This window comes from Polyodon spathula, chromosome 11 (genome assembly GCF_017654505.1).
Source record: "Polyodon spathula isolate WHYD16114869_AA chromosome 11, ASM1765450v1, whole genome shotgun sequence".
Classification (NCBI taxonomy): Eukaryota; Metazoa; Chordata; class Actinopteri; order Acipenseriformes; family Polyodontidae; genus Polyodon; species Polyodon spathula.
The window spans coordinates 8,272,987-8,295,330 of NC_054544.1; the positions used below are offsets into that span (position 1 = coordinate 8,272,987).

The 22,344-nt window shown below is 34.2% G+C and overlaps 1 protein-coding gene across 4 annotated transcripts in view; it reads right to left on the reverse strand.

Moving 5' to 3' along the window:
* LOC121323252 (rho GTPase-activating protein 15-like) overlaps positions 1–22,344 on the reverse strand; it is a 200,223-nt gene that overhangs the window by 114,927 nt on the left and 62,952 nt on the right. For all 4 annotated transcript variants that reach the window (XM_041264200.1, XM_041264197.1, XM_041264199.1 and 1 more), the window contains exons 8-11: positions 20,640–20,738; positions 20,267–20,390; positions 9,195–9,317; positions 4,572–4,670 (exon numbers count right to left, since the gene is read on the reverse strand). In XM_041264200.1, coding sequence (XP_041120134.1) covers positions 4,572–4,670; positions 9,195–9,317; positions 20,267–20,390; positions 20,640–20,738 — 445 coding nt within the window. The remainder of the gene's footprint in view (positions 1–4,571; positions 4,671–9,194; positions 9,318–20,266; positions 20,391–20,639; positions 20,739–22,344) is intronic.

A 22,344-nucleotide genomic window follows, 5' to 3' on the forward strand; every position in this document is an offset into this window, starting at 1 on the left:
CTTGCAGGTCCTGTAGGGTGAACATACCCCATGAGGATGGGCGTACTTTGTGTGCATGGTGCTTGGGCAGCCAGCACTCTGGCCTTATGGGATGAGACCTTTTGCAACATTTGGCTTTTCAGTCCCGGGTGCTTCACTATAGTGGCCGAGCTGTCAGCGGCCCTTGGAGCCCCAGATCCTACGCTCCTCCGATTATCCCAGAGCCCCTCACAGTGCATCCCCTGCACGCAGCCTCGAGCGTTGTCTCTGCGTAGCTGCTTTCCATCTTCACAAGCAAGACGGGTTAAGCGATCGTAGCAGGTGAGAGACATAATGCACCTCAAGGTGCAGATGGCCTAGGTCCTGTTGCTCCTGACAAGGCAGCAGGCACTTGTGGCTCCGGCCGCAGCCCCGGCTCCGCTGTCGCCCGCTCCAGAATCAGCATACACCAGTGCAGTGCATGACATACTTGGGGGATCCGGGTGGACTCCAGTACAATGTGCGCATACCTGTCGGACGACAGGGTAGTAGCTATTCAAGGTTGCCTCTCCCGGTTTCGACAGCGATCAGAGGTCACCTTGGTGTTGTGTCAGAAATTGTTGGGTCTGATGGCAGAATTGTGGTACATGCAGAATGCTAGGGCAGGCTCCACTAGGTCATTATATGTCTACAAATGAAATATCTTCAGAACTAGTGTCTGACTAAGGGTTATGACCATGTCTCTTGCCCTATGCCAGTTATCTTGCAGAAACTGCAAGAATTACTTGATGCCGGTAGGTCACCTTCTACAATGAAGGTGTACTTTGGCGGCCATTTCTGCATGCTATGGCCCCATTGATTCAGTATCTCCGGGTGCGCATTTCTTGGCAACCTGGTTTCTCAAGGGTGCTCGGTGATTACACTCTCCAAGGAGGGTCAATGAAGCCTTGATATTGTACTGGAGGCTCTCACAAAGGCCCCATTTGAGCCCATACACTCTATAGAGTTTAAGTATCTGTCTATGAAGACAGCCTTCCTCTTGGTTATCACCTCCGCAAAGTGGGTCAGTGAGCTACAGGTGCAGTCGGCACACAACTCCGGCATGCGTATCTGGGAAGATGGCAGCAGGGTATCACTACGTACAAACCTTGCTTTCCTCACTAAGGGGATCACAGCCTTCCACATGAATCAGTCTGTGGACCCTGCGTTTTCTTCCGAGGAGGATAAGAGATTGAACTTCCTCTGCCCGGTGCGGGCATTGAGGTGTTACTTGGATAGAACATGAGACCTCCGTCATTCTGACCAGCTCTTTGTCTATCTTTGTCGGTATATGGACCCTAGGCCAAGCCCTCTCAAAACAGCAACTGTCGCACAGGATTGTGGACACAGTCTCGACTGCATATCATTGTGCCGGCTTGTCCCCAGCTGGGAGGGCAGAGGGTAGGCTACAGAGGGTAGGCTACATCTTGGGTCCTCTTCAGAGGTGCCTCGCTGTCCAATATCTGTACTGTGGCTAGCTGGGCTATGCCGCATAATTTCTCTAGGTTCTATCGTCTTAATGTGATAGGTCCTTCCTTGCCCTCATTAGGCACGAGGATCCTTGGGATTGCAGTCTCGCACCGCTAACCTTGGGTTATGCGTTTCTGACGTGTCCCTCGTATTCTGCCATTCTGTCTCCCTCGCTACTGCTCTGGTATACTTTCCCATAAGTTGTTGGTCGTCTTCGAATTGAAAGGGAATGTTAGGTTACTTCCCATAGCCCTGGCTCCCTGAAAGAGAAGACGACCAACAAACCTTTCAAGGTCACATTGGTCGCCCTCATGAGTTCACTGCAAAAAGAGGAATGGCTTCCATGGGTTGACTATTTTGATCCCTCGGTAGGCGGGACCAAGGACCCATTCCTGGAAGGGGCCTATCGGAAGCTCTGATATAAAGAGCTCAGTAATACTGACCAATAGACAGGCATATTCCATAAGTATGTTGTTGCTCATCTTCTCTTTCAGGCAACCAGGGTTACGGTAAGTAACCTAACGTTCTAAGTAAACATTCCACTAAAACCACAAAAGGAATCCATTACACAAACATATCATTCATACGTATATGTAAACAATTTGGAAAAATGGGATAGGAATCAAAGTGAACATTTTGAAATGAAAAAGTGTTTGCCTCAAAAGGTCAGTCCCACTGCCTGGCAAACTATGTGGAAAAGCCTGGGAAAATGCTGATCACACATGCAGTGAGGGAATTTTAAAGCCAACAACCTCATCATTTTTTTAAACAGACATCGGAACCTGGAACTGGATCCTGTCAAACGAAAATGTCAACAGAGAAGAAAAAAAAACAGCTGCTGAAAGATATAACTGAGAAAGATAAGACTTCATTAAGAATGGATCGTCTCCAAAAGGGAACAGGTCTCCTGCCAAGATTGTACTGTTGACCCAACCACTTAGATATGTTATTAGATATGGATGAAACAACGGCTATGTTTACAATTAAAAAAAATATATATATAAATGATGTCACACCATTGTCAAGCTGTCAAAGTACACAATTCAAGTTTACTTTGCTTTTTACTAGGATACTATGTATTTACACCTAATTTGAATGTACATATAAAATAATTAACTCGTAGCTTAAGTCCATTTAATTGCATTAAAGTATCAGGCACAAAGCAGTTAAAGACATATAATCTGCCAATTTCACAGAACACTCTATATGGGTCAGCTCATCACAAGGCCTATTTTCTTGAATGCAGAAAATAAAATAAATGCAGTGTACGTTTTTGGTTGGGACATTCCCGAATTGTTGACTCTTTACGTCGAAAACAATTTTTTTACACTAAGTACCATCTAATAAATTCGTATATCTACTTTTATATTATTTATTTAATTTATCATCATATAATAATTAATATAATAATAATATAATAATAATAATAATAATAATAATAATAATAATAATAATAATAATAATAATAATAATAATAATAATAATAAATAAAAATAAAAGTAGTTAAACCTTTCTTAAAAGTCCTTGACTGTTGCTATCAATGCTGGCAGCTGCATGTTCATGGATTAGTTACTGAGAGGAGGCAACATCAACATCCTTTCTGCACTTATATATTTGTTTGGCAATTAATATATTTGCATTTAATATTTTTGCAGTCACGTTTTAAAGGCTATTATAGGACACTGCAATATTTAATGTTTTGCAAAAGAAAGATGGAATGGTTAAAAAATACACTCAAAAAGAGGTTCCTTAAGTAATAAAACAAGTACAACTTTCCAGCAGAAATAACACTCATTCAACATAACAACCTACAAACTTTAGACTGTATCCACATCAACACTGACACATCTTATATACGCTGATGCCAATAATTTGTTAACAGCTAGTTTGTTTATAGCGACAGACATACAGATTAATATAAATAGGGTGGTAACATTTCCTGTTATCCCCTTAGTCATGTTCCTGACCTGTTTTGTTCCAGTAGGATTATCCCTTGGATTGCATTGCATATTGTTTCATTCTCTCTCAGAGTGTGTTTTATTGCCCTACATATGATGTAATACTGTTTTCTCTCCAATGCACCTCACTGTTACAACGCAGATACTGACAATTACCTGCTCTCATTTTGTATCTAGCCAGCAAGGGTCACCGTGGCATGCTGAGGCGAACCAGTCCTGACAATTGTTTCCACCTGCCAGTGTGTACAGGCCAATACAGTGCTCCTGTTGGACAACCTATCACAACCAGCAAGCTCCCAGTCACATGATTTACCCCACACTCCATGCAGCAATGCCTTTACTTGGTAAGCCTTTGGAGACCTCCTATCTTGGATTTTGTTTTTATTTTAACATGCCACGTTATGAAAAGGAAGCCCTGTGAGGTTCTTGTTTGGATTTATATAATATATAGGTGTTTATTTTCATTTTAAGTTTACTTATTTTCATACACTTTGGACTAAAATGAAAGTGCTTTGTTTAAAATGTATTTCCTGTACATTAGTAGAGTGGGTTCAATTTTCAACGCTGTCCTCATTATGACTTATGGAGATTCTTGACTTTAATAATTGTTTTCAACTGTTAACTAATTTGAGTGACGATACTAATTACTGTCATCATGGTAGTCTTATATTTGTGGAAATCCCTTCATTTTAACTGATCTTGAACCTAAACAGTTTAAAGGGCAGACTGTGTTACACCACTAAACATGTCTCTTTACGTGGAATCACTCACCTGTCGATTATTCTTCTGCTTGCTTGCTGATGTTTTAAGTATCTTTAGTTAGTTGAATTGTGTACATCGTCTAATAGTTATAATAATTGATCTGTATTCTCAGTATAATCCCTGGAACTCAACTATATGAATCTACAGTCTGCCATGACATCTTGAAAGATACCGATTTTTCAGGACAAGAAGGTTGTTTTCCTAATTCTTAAATGTTTGGATACTTACTGTCAATGTATCACTGCATGGAACTGATAACTGAATGAAGCCAGTGGAACTGTTGTGGAACAGCGTACCCCATGCCCTGAGACATTGAAATATCTTGGGGGTACTTGAAGGAATGCAGTGAAATAAATTGTAAAATAATAAGGTCATTGAGCCTACCTCTTTCTTCAACGCTTTTCAGACACTGCCTCACAAAGTTTGGGATGGTAGTTTCTTCACGCTTACACAGAATTGCCAAATGACAGCCAAAAACTTGATCTAAGACACAGAAAGAAAGAATCATGAATGTTTCTGTGTTTACTTTACCAATTTGATTATTCATTACCACATCTATTGTAGTAAACAAAACCCAAAATAAAAATACAATTATTGAATTGATTTAAACAAGGCATTCTGTGTTGCAGATTTGCAGTTATCAGGCTTACAGTATATGCTTTTCTATTACTATTTTTTCTCTCTGAAAAGGGGAGATTCTATTTACCATTGGCAAAATCGTATCATTCATTTTTAAGTAAAATAAAAATACAATACAAACCGCTGTTGTGATTAAAATATTTTTTTTTCTGCAAATTTGAAAATTAGAAGCCTTTTTGAAAACTGCAGTTTCAGTGTGGTACCTAATTTGTAATGTCAAATGTCTCAAGTGACATGACACAAACTTTTGTTTTTTGTTCCTCAAGTTGTATATATAGTGTGCTTATATATATAATATATATATATATATATATATATATATATATATAAGATATATACTATATATATATATATATAAAGTAAGTTAAAACATTTATGTGGAGAGGAGAGAGATTGACATATATTCTTATAATCACCTTTTTTAAATTAAATTTCAATTTAACTGTATATAAGAATATAACAACTGGAAAAATTAATTTAAATTAAATGACGAAGAATGACTAATCCAGACTTCATACATGGAGAATTACCAGTTGGTCTGAAGTAGAGTACCTAGAAATTGGACAACACCGTCGTCTCAATAAACGTTTTAACTCTGTTGCCGCAGCACAGCATAATTTGCAATACTTTAAAATATATATATATATATATATATATATATATATATATATATATATATATATATATATATATATATATATATATATATATATATATATATATATATATATATATATATATATATATATATATATATATATATATATATATCATTTTTTTGGGAAAACCAGATAACATTGGTCAGCATATCAAAGACATGTGGTATTAGTGAAACATGCCAGACTAAAGGCTGTACTTTCAGATCAAAAGGTCAACCAGGTCTCGAAGGAAAATGAGAAAATAATAATAGGTCTGTTTTGATTTGTTTAATAACTGCCAACAAATATGTCTTAAAGATAGTTGCTTGGGAAATAGAGCATCAGCACACCCTTTTAAGCATGTATGTATATATGTGTGTAGAGGGTAGATTCTCACAACCCTTGTCCTACAGAGGTGGCAATTATGAATGGTAAGATGTGGGGTCAAGGTGAATGCAAAAAAACTCAATATGTCACTATTGGAGTTTTCTGATAGGTGTAGGAGCATAATTACTGTTTCTTACACAGCATGGATGCATTACCTCACAGTCGTGAGAAAAGATACCCACCTACTTAGGATACTTCTGATATCCCAATGTTAGTTACATTTCAAATTTCCCAACAGGCTTACACCACGTCTTGCTCGCAAATGTGTGTTTTTTTCTTATTTACATTTTTCTTAAGGGTTATTCTCCAACAAATTCCCAAGTCACATTGTTTACTACTTAAATAATAACATCTAATGATTAATCGCAATCTTGTTCTTTTATTACAGGCATTTTTATTTTTTTCCCATCCAACTCTCCTCAGTGCTGCTACATTATGCAAAAGAAATGCGTTCTGTTGCCATGTATGTGCTTATAATCTTTTCTCTCTCTTTCTCTCAGCTGGTATCAATTTAAACCCAGTGAAAACTCCCACACTCAGTCCATTTCAAAAGTCAATTTTAATATCTTGGGGCATCTATAGTTATTCTGCATCGGCCACAGAAGCAGAACTAACAAGTTAAGCTCTAATTGTAAGTCTACATCGAGCTGGTAAAGCAAACATCAAACACAGACAGTTAGTCAATACTGGTGTATGGAAAATCAACAAGCTTTTAAAGGAGCAGCTTATATTTTAATAGTAGGCTTCCTGAACATTCTCCTGGGGTAAAGATGGTCATTTCTCATTTGTAGCATTAGGGGATTGGAGCAAAAAAAAAAAAAAAAAAAAAAAAAGAAAGAAACAGGAAATCTGCTGTAGACACCTATCCATATTACATCAATGTATTTTAAATCTCATAAACCAAATGTAAAATAAAACATGAATGCACATGCATGTATATACAGTATGCAGTACAGTATCCTTCTTTTTTTCTGTTGAGGAAAACAGCTACAACTACAACTTGACAATTTCTGGATGAGCTTCTCAATGAGTTTTAAAACATGTGAACTTCAATAAATAGAAAATTGGAATTTCTAAAATGCACGTACAACAGAAAGATTCCAAAATAGAGCCTTTGGGGTAGATATGCAAATATATCCAGAATCCAAAAGCACTGCAAAAGTGGACTTGGGTGTATGGTGAGTGACGAGATTAAGAGTTTGTTACATTTAATCCTGGCCACCCTGAATGTCTAACCTTGGCTGGGGGCTTTTAGGAAAACTAAATATGACTCATAAATTTAAGTTTTAAAAACAAGGTACAAATAATAATAAAATTAAAAAAAATAACAAAGGAATACATGTAAAAACTGTCATGATCCCTTGTGTCTGTTTTTCATTCCAGCTATCAGTCTGTCTGCTTCTTACTACTGTCACATTTGTACGTGTTTTCACCTGAGATGCCTGTCATTTGTGGGCATCCACTGCCATCAGTGCAATATCCTTTATGTGATGTCATGACAAATTGTATTTTATGGCTGTTATTTATTATCGATAGACAATATGACTGATATGGTCATAATATTAATGTAAAACTGACTGCAGGGTGACATGAATCATTTTAGATTTTATTTTAACACACAGTTTTTATTGGTGTCTCTAACTGCTATATATAAATGTCATTTGACATCAGTCATAAACTATTATGAACCAGATGTGATAGTAGTTGTCCTCTGTTATCTGCTATATGTTTATTGATGTATGCATCTTTCTCATGTCAAAAATACTTTGAATATCCATGCTTGAATATTTTTGAGATATGCAATTTAATATGTTGTGCTTTTTATATAGTTGGTGGTTAATAATTCCTTCAAACAAAGCTCAGGATTATTACTCGTCAAATCTTAGCTAAATGGTTATTTATAAGAATGTCAGTTTTCTTACAAGGACAAATATAGTTAGAAATAGGTGCACATTGAGTTGTTTAATATATTATTTGTTATCCCATTTTTTTCAAGTTTGTTATTTCATTTGTTTTTTGTTTTTTTCAAGAAACAACGTTTTAAATGTGCTCTTCCTATAGCATTTTCTTTCCTGCTTTACTGGAATTTTTTTTTTTTTTTTTTTTTTTTTTTAAAGTAAAATAATATTGGAAGTATATCAAGATATGTGTCTTAAGTTAGGCTCAAAATCTGAATTACGGAATTTAAAAAATGGAGCTGTGCCAGTTGTTACTCTGAATTCTATAAAAAAAACAACACACAACAAAAAAAACAAAAACAAAAAAAAACAAAAAAACAAAAAAACAACAAAAAAACACAAAAAAAACAAAAAAAAAAAAAAAAAATTAAAAAAAAAAAAAAAAAAGAACAAACAACAAAAAAAAAAAAAAAACAAAAAAAAAAAAAAAAACCACACCAAAAAAAAACAAAACAAAAAAAAAAAAAAGAAAAAAAAAAAAAAAAAAGAAAAAAAAGTTGTAGAATTCCAGTACTGCTGTTGAAGATTGCCAATGGCATTAGAACTACCTCAAGCGGGTGGTCAAATAAGCAGGAATGTATTTAAAGTACAAATTACTTTTAAGTTCAATCTGACCCACCTTTAATGACTCATAAACTAGTTACTGAAGGTGAGCATGTTTGGTTTGATTGCAAGCTGTTCACACTGAAGTATACAGATGGAGGGGGGGGTTATAGTCTTCCATTAGATTAAAAACATGAAATTCCACAAATTCTGGTTGACAATCATTTTGAAAGATTGTTGTAAAATCTCCTAGTTCACACATTAGCAGAGCTGCCGGGCGGTTTCAGCCCAGCCTAAGGAAAATGTTGCTTATGGATGGCATACAGCTGCATTTACACAGAAAGGTGCAGTGAACAGAACTCTCTGACTGCAGTTACTTGCAGCTCAGTCTTGCTCCTTAGTCACAGTGCATCAGTATAGTTCATGCCTCAAAAAGCAAAGGATAACAATAGATTTTTGTTATTTATTTCACACACAGGTATAGAAGAATAGTAAACACAGAAGTAAAAAAGACAGAAAGAAAGAAATAAATTACCATCCAAGAATTCCTAAAAGCAAATTAACATAAGGGCACAAATAATCACTCTTTTGGCTATTTAAAGGTACCCCAGCTGGTTTGCTGTCATTCTGCACCACCCCCAAGGGTATTCTCTAAATTACTGCAGTCTCCACTGCAGTCTTTCTGGAAGCGGTGTGGAGTTTAGATGGAATCCTATGACATATAGCTCAGTTAGTGAGACTGTTCATGGACACAGATAGTTTCACTCAGTGGTGAAAACTTCAACTTTCTGAGTATAAAAATGAGTAAACTCCAAAATATGTTGACATATTGGTACTCTTACCTCTAATAAAGCCTTTCTCTTGCAGTGTTTTCATTGAAGGCCTCCGTGAAATAAATTTCTTGAGTCGGTTTTTCACTCCATTTTTATCACCACTGTCAGAAGCACTGTAGGTCAGCTTAAATACTGAAAAAAAAATATATCATGAGATTTCTTAATATAACTTCATGTTAAATAAGAAAATCTGTCCAACAAACTAAAAACTGCATCAAGCAAATACTACCAATAGTTAAACTAATCCAACTTCACAGCTTGGTTATACTTCTTAGATATATACCTATATAAAGACTAGCCAGTGCTTCCTTTGGATAATTTTAAGACTGTTAGAATAATACTGAGGGCATTCAGTAGAAATCATTGTATTCATGACACACTTTTGTGCTGCAGATGTAATGTACTTTCTGCATTTACTAAGTAAATCAAAGTAATCAGAACTGTGAAGTTTACACATTAAATAAAAGGATTTTAAATGCAATTGGATAGGACTGAAAATGATTACTTCATTGTCAACTTGTTCATTGCCGGGATAAGCCACAGTTTAATTTTTTTTAATATAATGAATTACCTTGCATTTCCCCCACCTATCCATGGTAATCTCAGGATTGCCACTAATATGTGTGGTTGATGCCGCCCAGGTTAAATCTTTGGTACAGGAATATCTTCTAAAAAAATACACATCTGTGGCTTATCCAGGCAGGGCAGAGGTTGATCAAATCACCACCTTATTGCAATATACAGTATTCCATTCCAAATTTGATGTTAATCATGTGATAACCTCAGGCTTTTAGTTTTTAATTTAGAGAGATAGATGGTGGTAGAAAGAATTTCTGCCATCTTCTCCTTTTGAAACCCTCAAAAAAAAAAAAAAAAAAAAAACAGATCAAGCATGTAACTATTTTGTTGCGCTTGAGGGTAGTTGATATTCCTATGGTATCGTAACATTTTGATTGCGCTTGAGGAACGCCTATTCATATTATAATGATACATTAATATAATGTATATGTAGTGTGATATATATATATATATATATATATATATATATATATATATATATATATATATATATATATATATATATATATATATATGCATACTTACATAAAATATTTAGTGAAAGGACATTGCTTTTTTAGAATCAATATCTTACTTCTTCATATCTTAGAGACAAAATAATAGATATAAATAACAAAATCTGTAAAGAGAAGTAATGGTAAATAATGGATCAAATAATGATAATATTTCTTTGGTTTAAAAAATGTCTGGGTGGGGGGGGGTGATATTGAAACTTACCTCTGTTTTAGCATTGCTAAGTGAGAATCCTGGTACTTGTGTATAGCATATAATTTTAAAGCAATTGCCTGCACTTGGGACACAGAGCCATAGACAAGGTCCATGTTCTCAATATGTTTTATTGCCAACAAACTCATAAGGTGCCAGTACTAATTGTGTTGAATCATTTTTAGTAGCAACATGTTGCAATATGTTTTACACATCCTAGTAAATGAGAATCTGCACTTTGGAAAACAGTGAACTTAGAAAATTCATTTGGGTATTAGAGATGCGGCATCCATTATAAACACATTCAACTCCAACACCCAAAACATCAAACTTACTTTAAAAAAGGGTCAAACAGTTTACACAATTACAAACTTTATTTTAACAATATTTTTATGTCAAGAACTCTCATTGTCTTGGTACATTATGAGAGACAAAAAAATGACAAGAGGGGAGAACCAAAAGTTAATTCATTTTCCAGCTGCTTATAATGCTGATGTGCTCACCATACAAAGTGAATTAGATGCACTGGCTAACTTAATGTGGTCATTAAGTGGTCAGTTAGAAAGGACAGACACAGAACAAAAACGTCCAACACATACAAGGTACTGATGACTTAATTTATCAATGTTAATACATGAAAGACATTGTTAAAGGTTGTGCAGCTCACAAAGCTTGAACACAAACACTATAAAAGTCAATATAGATCTCACAGATTATTCCTAAATGAGGTCAGGGATGATGAAATTGTCATATCATCCATTTGTAGCTAATAATACATAACCATTGTATTTACTTACTTCTAAAGTCTGACTCAATAAAGCATACATTTTGCATCTCTATAATTTTATAATTCCAATATTTATCTAATTATGCAGGAAGACCCCTGTGCTAAAACATAATAATCAATATTGCAATGCCACAGACATTTTAAATAGATTCATTTTTCTCCGCTAACAAATAATGTAACTCATGCTATTTAAACCTGTATTGACCCTTAGAATGACAAATGCAATAAGAATACAGTGGAAACAGCAAAAGTCCACAAGTTTACTTTCTGCAGATGTTTATACTGTCATGGTATGTCGGGCAGTATAGTTTGACGTGAAAGGAGGACACTGGAACCATAATTCAAGGGTCTGGAAAAGGCTGGTTCAGGATTGGATTTCTTTAGCCAAAGAGTCATACTGTTTGTTCCCTAACTGCTTAATTCAGCTACTGTATGGCAGTCATAAAATTTACACTGCAGCTGAGGTACTGACAAACTACCCCCTATGTTTAACTGTAAACACCACTGAGTTACCCTCCATGGCATTCTACTATATCATACAAAACATATATTTATACCAGGGGGTGTCATGTATAGGATGAAACATCCTTCTTTTAGCAGTACCATGGCAATGTGAATGCGTTCCAAGAGACCATTGCTACTTGTTAAAGTGTATTTATTTGTTAAGCTAAAGTACCTGAAGTTTATTTTTTAAAAAGACGATTTCAACACTGATTACCTGTTTTTATTCTGAAACAGTTATTTGTCACGACTCTTCCATACTCGTCTAGCTGTACTCTGACAAAAACAAGCACCACCTCCACCTCCAACACCAAAACATTGGTAAATGGGTACATTCCTTAATAGATGATGTTTATTAACCTCCCATAATTGCAGTAACACATTTCAGTTTTTTTTTATTCATTTTTTGTATTATTATTCTGAATCTACAGCTGTGCTAATGAGTGGAAAGGGATTTACAACACTGAAGACAAAAGCCTGCTATCTATTTGCAGATCAGGAATAAAGTAAACTTGGCAATAGAAATGTGTTCCTCTCTAGGGGGTATTACTAGAGTCCCTTTAACAAAAGACCATCAACTATGACAAACTGTGCTAGCTTTCCATTCTAATGTATGAAAAATGCCTCCAGGGACTGAGTTGAGTCCACACAGTATCATGTTACTTTTGAGTAAAGTGTCCAGGACCGAGGACACACTAATTTTATCATCACAAAAAGACGTTCATGGTGAGACCTCAAATATTTATAATTCTCTGACAGTATCTATCCTGTGTCCATAGTCCCTCACAGTAGTATCTTCATTATTATTATTATTATTATTATTATTATTATTATTATTATTATTATTATTATTATTATTATTATTATTATTATTTGTTATTTAAAATTGTCTCATATTCTCTCTGGAAATCTGTATTATAATTACAACATAAATGTTGTTCAATGGGTTCTTTGCTGCTGAACAGTGTAGGAATTTTATTTTAGTATTCAGGAGCAAATACAACTTATATCTAGACTACTCATAACTCACTTTCCAGTACAGTAAGGTATTAGAAGTTACTTCCCCCCCTTGAAACCATACATGTTTATTTTCGATTAGTTCTTACATTGCAAGATGATATCTTGTTGCATTACAAGTCAAAATCAATGGGCCCTATTCACACATGTTTAAGTCATAAGTTATTTAAAGAACATTTTTTGAAGTCTGTTGCGATGATTAAAATGTAATGAGTTAAAGCTTTGTGAGTGAACAAAACGAACACGATAAGGACAATATTATATGGTCAACGACTGCTGAGCTGAGAATCTTGAAACTATCACTAACAGCAGCTTAATTTCAAGCATCCCATTGTGATCAAGACATTTTTTTTCATGTACAAACCTTTTAAGAGAAGCCATTGCTTTCAACTAAAGGCCCCGAAACTGTTGCCACAGTCAATTAGCTATGTTAATTTCAAAAACACAGAGGGCTGTGTGGTCCAATAGTTAATGAAAAGGGATTGTAACCAGGAGGTCCCTGGTTCAAATCCCGGTTCACTCACTGACTCACTGTGTGACCCTGAGCCAGTCACTTAACCTCCTTGTGCTCTGTCTTTCAGGTGAGACGTTGTTGTAACTGATGCATAGTTCACGCACCCTCGTGTCTGTAAGTCGCCTTGGATAAAGGCGTCTGCTAAATAAATAAACAAATAATAATAATACTAACACTAATTCTAGACAGAGTAATTATGCACCTGTTTATTCAGGTAGGTGGATTGAATAAATCCAAAATAGTTTACAGTGGACCACATTATATACCATACATACTATATATTAGATATGCTGTAACAGTTTTAACTGGAGAGATATTCAGTCAGTAAATAATGCCCTATACAGTATATCTAGGTCATTCAAGCAACCCATATAGCTACCACATAGGTCTTTGGATAACTGTTATCTTTCTTTAACAAACCCATGATCCTGTGAGGTAAAAAATAATTAATTGCTGCCAGGGTACACTAGAGTGCTTTTAACTTATGTTGTAAGCATTGGCTTTTGTGAAGAACTATCAATTAAAGAGTTTCTGAACTGGACCAATGCGTATTGACAGTGCGTGTCAGAGTAAAGTACTATTGATTGTTTCACATTATGTGTATGGCAAAACCAATTTAATTCAAGTGTCTCCACTTAGTTGAAATACATTTTAATAGTCTTTGGCCTTGTTTTAACACTTGGATCTATTTGCTAGCTTGGTTTGCAATGACAGCCTTGCTAAAATTAGACATTTCCGTTTTTATACTGGACAATATACAAGCTTTAAAAGTAAACATTTGCTCCAATCTGTTCACATATTAAAGATAAATAAAGATGACACTCTCTCATGCAATGTAATTTTAAATCTTCCTGAGCATACACATGCTACCTGATGTGTATATTTACTTATTGTCTTCATATTAATATAAGCAAGAATAGACCTAGATGTAAAAGACTTAATGCTAGTACATATACATAAAACAAGGAGAATTACAATTTACTGAGTGCAGCACACAGTATAGTATGGATTATTTCAGTTAGAATCTCTGAATCTTTACCATATCATTTCTAATAAGAAATACAATAACTTGAGAGGGCTACATTAAAAAGATTAGACTGAAACATTACTTTAGAGATAAGCACACATAAATTATCTCAGTGACTTTTGTCATTATGTAATTAGTTTAGGATTTAAGTAACTCTAAATGACTTGATCACTGCTTTAAACTTTTTTTCAGTTTGGTATCCTGTCAAGTGTTAAGTATGCTGCACTCTCTCTGAGATGGACAATTAATCAGTACAACCCAGAAAAAGATATGTGTTTATTTATATAATTTGAGCTAATCCAACATGAAACACTTATCGATGTAAGTTTACTTTACTTCTGTTCTTCTCTGTGTCTGGCAGCATAATGGTTAAATACAAACACATTGAAGCATTGACAATCTGCGCATGATCTCATTGTGGAGGAAAGGCCCGCTGGTCAGATTTCTTCTTTTTATTTTCCAAAGTTCAATTTAAAGAATAAAAGAAACAAAACCCAATAAAACAATAAATCTGTGAGTACCTTCAAAACTGCTTCCGTCATAATGATATAACACACTTAGAATTCCGCATTTCCAGTTTTTCCGACTTTAGCAAAAATCTGTTTTTTTTTTTTACAGAACTCATTTAAAGTATTTTTTTTTTTTTTTTTTTTTTTAATGATTTATACTCAATTTTTTGTCTACAATTCAATATTTTCCATGGTGGATTTGGAATAAAATGCTGTTTTGTTTTGATTGACATTGTAATAAGCAGCCCTACATTGCATCCTAGGATACAGCAGGTATGTTTAGATGTCAGAGAATTAAATATCGTTTAAACACGGTTCTCTGTTCACAAACACAATATCACCTGATTCTGTTGGCCAATCAGAGTATGATTATTATCACAGTTGCTGGCCGTAGTAACTACTAGCTTGATCAAAAACTAAATGGAAATACTTTCACAAAAATATAATGTTTTTAATGGATGAGGGATGGGGAGAAAATGTAAATCAGTTTATGAATATACAAAAGAAAACACATGTTTTCATATTAGCGCTGCAAATATTACTACATTGAGGTACAACAAAAAATGGTGATGCTTTAGTTGGTAAACTTATGGAACTCACTGAAATGAAATGTCCAGTGTGGTTTTTTACGCCTATCCTGATGTCTCGCACCATCCGGTTCTGTCAATTTTCTTTTCTTTTTATGATTTCAAGGTGAAAAAACCTGGCTTGTTTTATGTTGATGTCATTTTCATACCTTCTGCAGATACTATTTCCATCAGCATAGTGATTGCCAAAACATTCACAAAGTACTAGCTAACTTGGGAAAATGTGACTTCAACTTACATGCCACACCTACATGCCACTTAATCAGAAACCAGAAATGCTACGCATCATATTCCACATGTAAAGTGTGTATACTGAGATCTCTACCCCCAATTTTTACTGATGTTTCAATTTAAATCGATTTTATCCCTATTGTAATATATGTAAAATAAACTCTGAAATAATTCCCTGGAATTTTTATTAAAGATAAAAACCGAAAATGCGGAACACTAAACATACCGTATTCTTTATACACTAGAAAATACAAATGAATAAAATTATATAATTCAATACAGTTGATAATTATTAGGCTGAGTATATACAGGTTAATTATGGATATTGTGTATTTAAATAGCTTTAACTATATGCTATTGCAGACTGCAGACTGCATACCTCAAATAACAATAACAAAGTATAAAGGTTGTTTTTGGTGAATATATAGAACACCATTACATCATGATTTGAATATAAACAATAATAAGTAGTTGTAATGCCGTCAAACACCTATAAATACCTCTAATGTTTTGATTCAAACACATGCTCCGTTGAGAAAGACATGTACAACATATCGAAATGTTGGGCAGCTGGCTCTTTGTATAGCTATATATATATATATATATATATATATATATATATATATATATATATATATATATATATAGTTAAACCCAAAGGACGAAAAGACAGGACATACCCAAGAACATATAAAAAGAAATATAAGAAGTGTCACTGCTGATTACTGCTTCCCTATTATCTGTATGTAAAGGATCAATAGAGGTAATGGACTACACTGTTAAACATGTCCACCTTAACTGTAGAAATCAAAGGCAGAACAAGAGTAAATCCCAGCTGTTTCTATGCTATTTGTGTTAAGGTCAGTAAAATTTAGGACAACAGGTGACCTGTTATTCTATAACTGCTATCCCTTGGCACATCAATGCTCAGACTCCCTTAGATATTTGTTCATTGTTGAGTATTAGCTATGTCTGTATGCCAAAAAGAACATGTGAAAGGTAAAGTATTTAGACATCTGATTAGTTTACACAGAACAAAAACACTGCCTGAGGTTACACATTACAGCCTGTTGACTTTAGTTATTAGCAAAGGAATTCCCATGACTCTGAAAGGCATTTGCTTTTGTTTTCAGCATGTGTAAATAGTCATGGTATTTTTCCCACAAGCCTTATGAACAACTGGCCTCTTTAAACAGTACATTTTAGATCTAAACATCAGTTAAGCCTATCAGTGTTTGAAACAAATCCAAAATAACACAGGAGAAAACAGATCTAAAAGTCAGATTCTAAACAGATCTAAAAGTCCCCTATGATAAAGCACAGGTATTTAAAGCAACTACAAATTTAAAAAAGAAAAGTAGAGGTCAAAATTATAAAGAAGAATAGGGAGGCCTGTATGAAATTCTTGTAGATATCAAAGTGATGTTATTACCACAACAACAATTGAGAGCCAGGTATAAGAATAAAATAGGTATTGAAAGATAGAAAGTTTTTGTTTACTGTATTCATGATTTAGTTTTAAAAAAAAAGATATGCAATATGTTATTAAAAGTTTTGAATATTATTAACAATGAGTTTTTTTTTTATTACAATAACATTATGATGACATACTACTGGTGTAATGTGTATTGATACCTTCTATTATACATATACAGTAATCCGTCATGTATCCACCCAGCACATATCCACCACAACCGTTTATCCACCCTGATCAAACTCTTCAGCAGCGTTAGTTTATTATTGAACAGAGAAGATTAGTTCAGAGATTGTAGATCCTATCAAAGAATTAATACTTTGAGTTGTATGTTCTCCATGCACTGCCATTACTGGTAGTGTCACGTGAGCTGTTCACTGGGTTGATATGTAAATAAATCCTCCAACCTCTGTCTTGATCTCCTGCCTGTCACTCAGCAGTGAATGCACACACCCACACGGCAGACTGTCACAAGCATTAATACTCTGTATTGGGGGGTGGGGTCAAATGATTAGGGTGCTTCAAAGCAAAGATATATTAAATTTACCAAGTCAGATTGGGTTTTGATATGACAGGTTTCAATCAAAACAAAAGACAGTGGAGAGGCTATACAAGCGATGGGCAGGAAGAGCTGAGAAAACCACAGAGAAGATTCTGATTTGACTTTCTTTTGATCAAGATGAAGCAAAGGCTGGTTAGAAAGCAATGCAGTGGGTAGCATTTTTTGATTACAGTAACTCTCTATTCTTAACCCCAGCATTCTCTAGGGATCTTTGGGAATACGCCTTTACTAATCAATGACCAAGGAAGAGATTTGAGATTTTGTTGGCATTTGCAATATAAAACTAGTACAAAGTTGAATACACCGTATATGAAACACATGTTAAAATTGGATAAGCAGGTACATGTTAGAATCGGTGCCAGTGTTGCTGTTGCTGTCAAAGGTTACAGTTTCAAATATTTTGATGCATGAAAAGCAAAATAATGTTATTTCTTTTTTTTTTTATATATAATGAAGAGCGCAAATAAATGTGCAGATCTGTCAACTAATTCTATTCTTCAATGTGTTGTTCAAACACTCAGGGGAGATTTAGTTTAGGGAGACATATGCTAGTGTGACATGAGCTGTCTTATTCATCTGAAGGACAGGATGAATGCTATGAACAGTCTGTTTGATGTGGTTCTGCCCATTACAATATGTTGTTTCTGTCCCATTGTTTCTGTCTGCATTTATCATGAATGGGGGTGTTAGAGTTGCCTGTCATTAATTAGAACTTTTAGTCCATAACAAATAAAAGCACTATTATCCTACCCATCAAGCATATACAAAAAATAAAGAAATACATTACATTTTTTTTACATCCTTGACTTCTAAATAATATAAGTCATTTTGCTAGATATTAACAAGTTTACAAAAGGTGGACCATACTATTTTCAATGTAGTAAAATAATGGAAATCATGAAATATTGTTCTTTAGAAAATCAACCTGACATTTATAACATACCACAGTAACAGGTACAAATAATTGGTGAGCTACTGTCTTGGAGAACAGTATACTAGTTAGGAATACCAAACGGGCTGATGGAACAATTTGCAAACACGGAGACTATCAAAAAGTAAATGAAGATGTGCTTTGAATAGTAATCAGACTAATATACATAAGGTCTGGGTGAAGCAGTGGATGGATCATCTGTCACTGCAAATCTAGAATCACAGCCTGATGGGAATGATACAAAAAGAGGTCACACATGCAGGTATGCAAACAAAACTTGCATTAAAGTGGAAACTAAACGATCAATCTTGGCTTTACTGCTGAAAACAAATACATTGTTTTGATGGTAAATTAAGGCGTTTTTTGTGGGTTTATATTTTGCTATAATAGACTAATTGAAAATAGCCTAATTGTTAAATCAAGTAACTCGCAGTTGTTCATTATAATAAAACAATGTCTGCCTAAATGGCTTCTGATGAGGTTAGTGGAATTAAAATAGACTCCATTGTGCAAAATAAATAAATACATACACGAATATATAAATAAGCAGTCTGGTGTTTAAGATCACCCAGCTAATTTGATCTGCTCTATGTATGGCCACAAATCTTTTGTGAGACACTAAATTTAACAATCAACTAAAAAACAGAAATAAGCACTGCAAACTACTCTACTGTAAGTATAATAAAGAAAATTAATCAGCATTCAAGTAAATCTGCTTTGACAAGAAACATCACTATAGTGAGGTACGTTTATTGAAGCAGTGAGAAGTGAGAAGTTAGACGTGAGTAGTTTTTCGAGATTTACAATTATACTGTAAATTTACAGTATAATCGTAAATCTTGAAAAACTACTCACTTCTAAATCTTTTGTAGTCATTTTTGTATTACTTTAGTATAAATACATGTTAATTTGGATTCATATGTTTTTTTTTTCTGAACGAAAAGACACAAATTCGCCCTTTTTCTCATTGGAAATAGTGATATTTTGAAATTTACCTGTCCTGATCACAAAAGCAAAGTTTGTGGAGAATAATAGCCATTTTCTATACTTTTAAGGCATAAGCAATTAGGAAATAACACTTACTACCCAGGAACAAAAATTGTGTTACATAGTGTTATTAATCCATATTATTGGCACATTTTGTCACTGCAAAGACAGAAAAATACATGGGACAAAAATAGTATATTAATATTACTAACATCCTGTAACACTTTGTAAAAGGATATTATTTTTTGTTCACAGTCATTCTATAGTTACAACTAAATGTATGTAATTTCAAAGGTAACTTCCTTCCCAAACCACTTACAATACATGGCAACAATCTCAATGTTAGTGGGTTACCATCTGTCTCTCCAAAGGCAGCCTGTCCGCCTTCCATTGGCATGGCAACAGGTTAAACCACACTTGCACAACCACCAAACATTAAAGCACAGGTAATTATGTTTTGAGGTAAAAACACAAGAAACATCATGTAGACCAACATTTTGGCTTATGCCTTATGCTGAAATTATTTAGTTTGTCTCCATAATTATTATTGTTTTTTTTTTTTGTTTTTTTTTATCAGGTCAATATCATTAGCAATAAAACTGTTCTGAAAACATTTGCAGTGGAATTTAATGAAAAACAAATTTGGTTATGGGAGGAATGTGTTACTTACTTAGTGATCTCCTATTCTCTGGTTTAGTTTCTTTGACTGCAGGAGAGGATTCTCCACACCTGTTCACGAGCTCAGTACTTGAAGATTTCCGAATGTTGGAGTGTAATAACCTTCCATCTGTGCCCTTTGACAAACAACAGAAAAAAAAACACATTGATCTTTGATCTATAAGGCTTTGTATACATTTTTTTCAGCACAAAACAAGGCAATAAAAAAGTTACTTATATTAAATAGTATTATAATACATGAGAAAAAATATTTGAAGTTTGGTTTTGCATTACTGTAATTTGACTGTTTTTAAAATGTCAATTTTAATTTAAAATGTACAAAACCTCCAAATTCAGAACAACTGTTTCATTAAAAGAGTACCTACCAGGCCGTCAATAACATTTTTAATGGCATTGTGCCAGCTGAACACAGAGGCATGATTCTCTGACTGAAGAAGAAACTCGCTGCCTGAGCTGGTTGTAATCTGAAACAAATGGGATAGTACAATTTCAATAGGCTTTAAACAGGTAAAGTACTGCAAACAGATACAAGCCTGGAAGGTACAGTCCAATCAATATGCTGACATGATAAGCAAGGTACAAATCAATGACCATAATAGGAAACGTCAATTAACTGTTTGATGGATGGTTTACAAAATATAGTATTCCAATCATGTCTGTGACTTAACTGTTTCACTTAATTGATGTAATTTTATGTAGAACTCCTAAGATATTATGGATGGAACAGCCCTTAAACGTGATTCAATTCTTTCTGTATTTCAAAATGTATACATACATCAATACGCTAGTATAATGATCTAGCAACAGTGTTCCCTGCATAGCTGAGCAGGAATTGTAACTCAACAAACAGGCTAGGGATTTTAAAATTGTTAGATTAGGTTTTTATCAGGGATTTCAAAACGTTAAAACAGTACTATTTATTTAAGTCTCTTATGTGGTAATCACCAAAAAAAAAAATGTGTTAGCGCATAATAAGTATGTAATATAAAAAATGGCTGTATATTTCTTTATTAAATGAAACCTAGTTCTGGTAGTTATTTTGATTACCAATTTTGAACTTTAGTGTAATTTACAACCCTCACTAATACATTACTTAAATGAAAAGTAAAAATCAACATCATCTATTATTACTTTAATTATTGTAACATACACCTAGTGTATTAGTGTCTAAACATCTAAGCACACAGTGTGTTTCATCAATCAAGTGCAGCAACAACCAAACAAAACTAACACAACAGCTAATGCTCTTGACCTTTCAGATTATTCTTGATTACCATTATATTATGTTCAAAAAAAGCAGTACATAATAATAACACTGTGTTGATGCAGCAAAGCTACAGCCAACTGGAGCAAACATAGAGAAAAATACACTCTACAATCAAATGTATCCTGTGTTCTGAAGTCAAGTATTTCTAAAGTCTAAATAAACAATAATAGAACAAAATAAGTAATACTATCTTCCAAATTGACTAATACTTAAAAAAGCTAATACTAAACTAACTAATACTAAAAAAAAGAAACTCAACATTTAGCCAAAAAGTCAAGCTGTACTTGACTAACTCGATGTTGATTTAGATGGGTCACATGTTGCTAGCATCATTATACTGTGTAACTATTGCCCCAATCAATAAATGTAACTGCCAGTAATATGCCATGGACAACCCCCACATCTCAAGTATAATATCTTTGTGATGTTTAAAACATTTATGTTTGTTCTCAGTATATTGCTTTGACAAATTTGCTTTAAGACTTCCAGACTTGTGAACTCAATTCTTCGTAAAGCAATTTAAAATCTGGAATTCTGATCCCCAAAAATCACAACTACCATGGACACATGGCTATCTGCATTTGAGGACTTAAGAGACTCAGGAGTAGATGTACTAAAGTCACAATGCTATTAACGACTTTTTAGGGAATGCTTTGTGGTAGCAGTTTTTCTTTGCGGTTCAACCTTAGATGATTATGTAATTATGGGCGTTCCTGGATAAATTCACAAAAATGGGGTGGAGATAGTGCAAATCAGTTCTCAGATATCATAACGAGATGTACTAAAGCTGCCAGCAGTTGTGA